Raw genomic sequence first — 8,047 nt, 5'->3', positions numbered from 1 at the left:
TTTGTCCCTTTTTTTTAAAGGCCAACCAAGGTCCCCCCTTTAAAAAAAAAAAAAAAAAAAAAAAAAAAAAAATGGTGCCAGAACAAAAGGTGGATCCAGTAAAAAATAAAACTTTAAGAGATAGATCAAATTTCTGAATGGGGGTTCTCCTGAGATGTTCTGAGCATGTGTTGTTTATGAATCAGAATCAGAACCTATCCCTGCGTTTCAGTTACCTCCAAAGTCGGAACTCAGAGTTGCGTTTGACAAAGTAGCAGCATTCCAGTTAAAATAGTCAGAGGAGTTGGGATTTCAACATGGCGACGCCCAGAGACTCTCAGTCTGAAGAATATCGTTTCAACTTTCCGTGAGCAAACACCATTTTTAATTTATTCAGTTTAGTGCGGCAGGTTCTATCTGTAAAATTGATTTACATCTTATATGTAAATCAATGTTAAATCAATGAGGCCTCTCCTCCTGATGTGAGGAGCGTCCATAATGAAATGCGAAGTCGGTCTTACAAGCTGGCGTTCCTCACATTATCCCAGTGAGAAGTTCGACTTCGGAGGGCGTCTCAGTCGATTTTTAGACTGGGAAGTCGTTATTTCCCGATGTCGACTACAAATGGAACGCAACATCAATTTAAAATGGTTGAACTCCTCCTTTGTGATAAAACCGTTTCTGTTGTTGTACCTCTGATGCCTACTAGGAAGAGTTGGTTCATATGACAGAACAGTGATACAAGTGAAGGATATTTTTTGAAAGCTGCAACTTGTTACTGTTATCAATTTACAATTTTTTTGGGAGTTTTCTCTTTATTGTGTCCAAGGCAACCATGCAATTTGATGTGAGCATTGTGCTAGTTTGCAGAAATGCTTTTACCTTTACTTTCAAACTTTTTACGGAATGTATGGCAGCCAATTGTTAGTGCCAAATATGATAAATGCTGAGAAAAAAACATTTTTAATTTTATTAAGAATAATCTAGATACAATTCTATATATCTTACCATTTTCAAGCAGCTCTAACAAAATATGAGCTGTTCTAAAGAACAATCTTCTGCCACACTGTTAGAGGCGCCACATTGGGAGAAGCAGAATATAATTATAAATGAGGAAGTTTGACTCCTCTGCTTGCTATTTTTGGACACACCTGTTGCAGGGCAATTATGTTGCTTTTGTCCAAGTCCAGCTGGGCAGAGCGCAGCTTTTCCCTCAGCTCACGGATCATCTGCTGGTACACCAAAATTTCCTCATCCTTCCCAGACAACACTTTCTGTGTGAGGAAAACATCTCGTCACCAGTGCAACAGGCTAATGTTTACTCAAGTAAGAGAACAAAATACAATAAAATCACAAAAAACAGAAAATAGGCACTTTTATAAAAAAAAAAACTATTTGTACATTTTTACACTCAGTCTGTCTCTTGAAAACTCCAAAGTAAGGCGAATAGAAAGAAAGCAACTTTGTTCTCAACAGCCAATAAACCACGCTAATTTTTTTCATTTCATTTGACTTACTTACAACTGTCCGGTGTTTTTTCTGAGCTTCCATAGATCTGTTGGTGGAGAGATTTCACTGAACCACAGCTGACTTGCTTGTTTGTTATAAATCAAGCAGACTAGAGAGACTGGACCCTCACAGGCTAGTGGTTCAAGTCTTTTTCTACCTGTTTAAATGGAACAACGTACTGACGTGTTTATCTAGTAACCATAAGTTGCTGTGTTATAGGCTGCATATGCTCCGGTAAAGCAGGGCCAGTATTTAAAACACATAAAACACAAGGAAAATATTGACCTAATCTGTGAGCTAGCCTAAGAACTACACATCCAGGGTCATTTTAGGCTTTTTTTTCTGGTATAAATTTTCTTACTGCACTCCCAGGGACAAGACAACCAGACGGCTTATGACTAATTTTGGGCTTAAAGGGGCAGTTTTATGTAAAACTGCCTTTTATGAGCTTTACATGATACTACAATGTTATTCCCTATTCAAAAGCAAACCTGGATCATTGCTTTGATTCTTTCATGCATGTTTGAGAAATCCTTGAATCTCCCATGGCAACCATTCAGTTGTGCAAAACGTCTGGTTGGACCTACTTCCGACTTCGAGGACGAAGCTCCTCCTCAGAGAAGCAGTTTCCAAGATTCCGCATTACAGCGCACCCCTCTCCCATGCATCCCCAACTCAGCTCCTTCAGACTAGCCAGAAGCATTTAGCAAACACCTTGCATAACTGCTGAGCTCATTATAGAATCTACTTCTCAGTGAAACGCTGATAAGAAACGTTGTTGAAGGGTTAATAGAGGAGCCAAACTGTGATGACTTCATGAAGGTAGAGTTTCTAAAGAGACAGAGGCTCAATTTCAAGACATTAAATTAGGAAGTGACATTTCTTACACGTAATTTTTAGTATGTAAAGCATGTTTATAACAACTGAAGTTAACAGTTACTCATTTATGCTATAAAATGGCACTATGTGCCAGGAAAACACATAATACTGCCCCTTTAACTGGATTTATTTAGAATAATCTGACTAATCTGTGTGCATTAGAGAAAATCCAATACGGATAAGCAACTTCTGCATCCAGTTTTTAAAAATCACTGCGTTATTAACACATCAGTCTGGGGGAAAAGAATGGTTTGAATAAAATATCAAAGGCCCAAAATGAATGACACTCATACCCCATGATGAGAGAATGTAAACCTCTGACCACAGACGTGTGAGTTAATGCAGTCAAAATGTTTTTCCAAAGGCAATGTAAGGGTTTCTGTAGAGTCAATTTTGTTAGGAATATCTGTCCAAAAACAAAAGATAAAAAGAATGAGTCTTTACATTATTGCCTATATTTGCCACTCACCTTCCACTCCTCTACTTTGGCAGTGACAGCTGCCATGATTGGGTCATTCTCTTCAGTCATGCTTTGAATCTTTTCTGTCAGCTCTCTAACCTGCACGTAAAAAAAAAAAGACAAAGCCTTGCTTGAGTTTGGTGCACAGAAACATTAGATTATCTACTTCAAAACAAACAGGACAGATCTAACACAGCAGCTTTTCTTTGATGATATTACTCACACTCTGACCTTCCTAAAGAATGATAAACGATACCGCGTAACTCATCTCAGCATGGAAACTTATTTTGCAAACCACCCACCGATTCAGGGTGGGATCAAAACACGGACATAAAAAAAACCACACACACACACACGCAGCAGTGGAACGAGAGCGGGCTTTTACTTGAAGCTTCGTGTGATCCCTTTCTTTCCTGAGCTGGTCCATAATTGAGTCAGTCTGCTGCACAACGATCTTCATCTTGTTGTACTCATCTGTCATCTTCTCCATCTCTTTCACAGACTCCTCCAGGCTCCTCTGCAGCTGCACGTTCTGTGTCTTCAGGTGTGCGTTCTCATCCTCTGCTCGCTGTTGGATGCAAAATAACAACAATAAATTAGTACAATGAATGAATATCTTGACCTCTAACACATGTTGCGCACATTAAGAGCTTACAGCCATAAAAAAAGGAGTTGTAAAAGATGATTTATTTAAAAAAATATTTTAAAAAATCAGTGGGATATGCTAATTTATCTCATTTAGTAAGTGTGGTTTCTGTGAACCTGCAGGTCGTCCAGGCATTGGTAGAGCTGGCGGTTGGCCAGGCTGAGCTTCCTCTGAGTCTCGGCGCCGTCGTCTCTGGAGGTGAGCGGCTCCTTCTGCTCCAGCTCTGCACGGTAGAACTCCACGTCCTGCTGGAGCTGCTCATTCTGCCACGGCACAAGAAAGGCAGGAACAGCTTTCAGGAAGAACAACGACCAGACAAAAAATGGTCGAAGCTACTGTTTTCTTTTTAGAAAATTGTGCTGGACTTTTCAGCCATAGTCAGTCACGAAATGTGGGGGCAATTTAGATACGAACATCAAGGTGTTTGAAAAAGATACATGATCACAACTAATCTATCATATGTTTTTTGCCTTCAGTGAAGCGGAGGTGTGTTACTTTAACTGTCAATCAATTTTTTTGTTTTGTATAGCACCTTTCAGCAACAAGGCATTTCAAAGTGCTTTACAATACAACTGTGTATTTTATCGATTGCTAAAAGACTGACAAAAACTAATGATAGAACATTGACTATATTGGGTACATTTAATAGGAACAGTTTTAGAATTATGTCTTTCATATTAGCACCATGTTAGAGCAGCTATGTTGATGTATTTGGTCTTTTGCAGACCAATTCAGAACAAATAATTCTTTTGGTCGGAATTATTTTGTATGAATCATTGCATGTTTGAACAATTGTTCCCTCTGGCGTTGGGAACAATTGTCAAAAACAAAAGTCAATTGTTTTTGACAATTCTGAAGAGTAAAAATCCACATCACTGTGGAAATAATATGTTGTTTTTGCAACCAGGAGCAGTTGATTGGCATCTTAAAAGCGCAACTAATACCTGGACTACGACCCCCAAATCCCAAAGTTCAACGGCCACACAGATTTAAAATTTAGTGTAAATTTTAAATAATAATAATAGTGGCAAAAGCAAATAAGTTGGATTAGCAGTACTTGCCAACAACTGATGGTGTCATCCATCACATTACTGCTGAATATCGTTTTTAGTCCCTGAAAACTGACCGGTTAGCATGTCATGGAAGTCCTGAGACTGTCATACAGCGAATGACTGTTTGAAGATGCTTGGATGATATGAGTAACAACAATGAATAAAGGCGCTTTCGCACTGCATGGAACGGTACGGAACGGAACGGTTCCAGCCCTGTTGTGTTCGCATTACACTGAGGGCGCCATCGAAGCGGTGCCGGACGTCATTATTTTTAAAATTTTATATAGTAGTGAGAGCCAGCTGTCAACGGAAAATCAACGTCTGACTCCATAACAACCAGCGGCCAATCAGCTGCTGGTTCTAAGCAGAACCGCTTGGCCGGCATGATTGGGACCACAGCTCTTGTGGTTCCATGGGGCCGGGTGGAACCGGTGGCAAGTTGTAATGCGAACACGCTCGGAGCCGTTCCGTTCTGTGCAGTGCGAAAGCGCCTGAAGAGTATTTTGGAACTGAACACTTCTGCTACATTAACAGACCCAGAATGGGCTCTTTTGTTGTAAAGTGTGTAACAGAATCAAATTCTCCATTCTTAAATGTGATCTAATTGTACATCACTACAGTTCCTACATTTCTTACCTTCTTCTTAGATTTTTTCAACTGTCCAATGGAAGAGAAACAGACAAAAGAAAGAATAGAACAAATGAAGAAGATTTGAAATCAGGCAGAAATGAGGGCAGGTGAGACCAGGTGAAGACAGAGGAGAATGAAAGGGAAAGATGGAGCTGATGTCTTCCCAGTGGTTGTGTACCTCTCTTTTTAACTTTTTCACTTCGTCCTCAGCCTCCTCCAGTCGCACAATCAGCTAGGAAAAGGAAACACATAGCAAAATGTGCAGATACATTTCTATCATATAATTCAACACAGTTAGCGTAGCTAGCAAGGCTATATCTAATATGAGAAGTATTCAGTGCGTGGTGCCTAAAAGCTTAAAGCAAACAATGACTAATCTGATTACCTCAAAGAAGAAATTAAGATTTGCAATACAAAGTGTTTTTTTCTAAAGATTTAATCCTTTGTTACTAGAATTTACCAGAACATATGGTTCACTAATAAATTCTGTAGTATTTATTTTTAAGGACAAACCAAAAAATTCTGTACGGAAACTAAACAGGAGGGTTACCCAAGGTCTCCTGTGGTGGTGTAAAACATGCAGGTACTGTGGGTGGCACACTCATACCTCTTCATTGGTTTTCTTCTCCTTGCCCATGTCTTTCCTTAACTGGGTCAATTCCTTCTCCCGTTGCTCCAGCTGGGCCTCGAGCTGCCGAATCTCATCCCTAAGAAAGCGGCTGTCTGGCCCAGTGCCGAGCTGCTGAGCCGTATGGATCAGAAACGAGACAGAGAGAAGAAGAAGAAGAAGAATAAAAAGAAGAAGAAAAAACAACCCACACCTTAGTCTCTCATCACCTTCTTCTGTTTACAGAGCCAACGTGCGGCTCAGCTGTGATTGTTAAAGTCCTCAAACAAGGATTAATTTCTTTGAGAAAACAAACAGTGGGATTGCAAATTCTCCTAAAGTCAAAAAAAAAAAAAAATTATAGTAACTCAGTTTCAGTTCATTCAAAACAAGAAGTAAGTGCTAAGACTGTGCATGGAATTAGCAGGTAATCTTCTTACGTGCTCTCCTGCAGTGATCACAACAACCAATCCTGGTGTAGCCAAGGTTACATTCTGTGATTGGCTGAAAGGTTTGGCCTTGATGGCGGAAGTGAAGAGGCAGAAAAAGTGTTTTCAGGTCAGACCCATGACAGAGGGGTCACCAGTGCCATCTGTAAGTATTCACACCCCTTTGGCTGTTTACTTTTGTCACATTAAAAACCACAAACTCTGATGTGTTTCCCTGAATAGAGGAACCAGTTAATTCTTCATTGTGAAATTGAATGGAAATGAATTAAAGAGACAGAAAATTAATTAAAAAAATGTGTCTCGAGAGTCGAAACACATTTTTACTTATCGGACCAATACCGATTAGGGCTGAAAACAATTAATTGAATTAATTGTGATGAATCAATAATTGAAATAATCGTTAGATAATTTAGTACTCTTTAACTGGAATATGGAGACTCAAAAAATATACAAAAAGATAATTTGCTAAAACAGCTGTGTACTGTACAAAAAAATACATACATTTTGCATTAAGGTTATGAAAAAACCAAGTGGAATAGTTAAGCTTCATCCAGTTGAAATTCTATAAAAAGCTAATCTCTTATTAAGCAAATTACTATGCAAATATTAATCGGTTAATCAAAATAAGAGTCAACAGATTAGCCCTACACTGTATTAATGTTAANTNAANCAGAAAAGGCTGAGCTTTTCACATGTACAAATAATCAAATGCTCACTAAAGGAATAATATGTTGCTGTTTTTTAGGCAATAAAATATTTATTTTATTATTTAAAACAGGAATGTATTTGTTTATTTTTAATGTATTTCTAGTAGTGAATACATTAATCTTAAATTGTTTAATGAAAAATCTGCTAAATGTGCCATTTTTTAAATCGACTAATAGTAAGAATATTTGACTAATCAAATAATCGTTAGTTGCAGCCCTAACACAGATATGTTAAAATGTGACTAACATCGTTATATACTGATGTTAATACCAAAATATCATGCATCCCTGCCTGAAATACACAATTGCTCCACAGCCTTACCTTGCGCTCTTGTTCCAGCCTGGACACTTTTGCACGAAGTTCGTTTTCTAGAAGAGAAAATAGAGAACATTATAAACATGCTGTTTTCATAAAAAAATGTGTTTTTCCATCAAACGGCGCGTGCTTACGAACCGGTTTTGACGTGTTGTACACCGATATCGTCGATGAAGCTTTCATGGAGCTTAACCTCACGCTCTTTCATCTAACAGGTGGAGACAGAGACGAGACTGAAGAGCTCAAACCAACCAACATCCATCACGTCTGTGTAACATCACAAGCAAGCACCATATGCCCTGACAACCATCACTAGCGGCGCTATAAACTACATATGAAATGTTCTTCCTTCTTCAAAAATAAATCACGCCCGTGAGCTTCCAAGCAGATGTGCACAGGAGAGAGCAGAGTGTAGAAACAACAAAACCCGACACCTTTAGCAGGGCCTGACCCACTCGGAGGACGCGGATAATGTTCTCCGTAGCTTTATCCTTCACCTCCCATTCTTTTGTCTGCATGGAAAACATGATTTAGTCGGAAAGACTTTCAACAGTGCATTCGCTAATCTAATAACATTGATGAAGTACATCTCTTGCAGTCGAAAACGGCGAGAGGTGAAACCAGAAATATATGTGTATACAAGGTTATAGCTGCATAGACATTTTTTTTCCTTCCTTTTTTTCCTTCGACTTAAGCTCAGTAACGATACTCAGATTTTATTGCTGAGTGAAGACTTCAGCAGATGTTGAGCTGCTGAGTCAAATGTAAGAACTATCCAGCAAGCGGCTGTGAAACTGCATAATGTTAAAAGAT

At 38.9% G+C, this 8,047-nt stretch overlaps 1 protein-coding gene across 1 annotated transcript in view; it reads right to left on the bottom strand.

Annotated features, from left to right (window-relative positions):
- Window positions 1–8,047, bottom strand: part of LOC106937407 (centrosomal protein of 290 kDa) — a gene marked incomplete at its 3' end in the record, with an annotated part of 25,240 nt that overhangs the window by 9,513 nt on the left and 7,680 nt on the right. The window contains exons 5-11 of the mRNA XM_015018905.1: window positions 5,763–5,894; window positions 5,334–5,387; window positions 5,162–5,182; window positions 3,590–3,736; window positions 3,213–3,395; window positions 2,837–2,926; window positions 1,131–1,253 (exon numbers count right to left, since the gene is read on the bottom strand). Of these exons, the coding sequence (XP_014874391.1) occupies window positions 1,131–1,253; window positions 2,837–2,926; window positions 3,213–3,395; window positions 3,590–3,736; window positions 5,162–5,182; window positions 5,334–5,387; window positions 5,763–5,894 (750 nt within the window). The remainder of the gene's footprint in view (window positions 1–1,130; window positions 1,254–2,836; window positions 2,927–3,212; window positions 3,396–3,589; window positions 3,737–5,161; window positions 5,183–5,333; window positions 5,388–5,762; window positions 5,895–8,047) is intronic.

The sequence above is a fragment of the Poecilia latipinna genome, unplaced genomic scaffold, assembly GCF_001443285.1.
Source record: "Poecilia latipinna isolate Pla-1442-1.1 unplaced genomic scaffold, P_latipinna-1.0 Scaffold2338, whole genome shotgun sequence".
In the NCBI taxonomy this organism is placed as follows: Eukaryota; Metazoa; Chordata; class Actinopteri; order Cyprinodontiformes; family Poeciliidae; genus Poecilia; species Poecilia latipinna.
The sequence above is the reverse complement of the archived record's forward strand: the minus strand, read 5'-3'. Positions and strand labels throughout refer to the sequence as shown.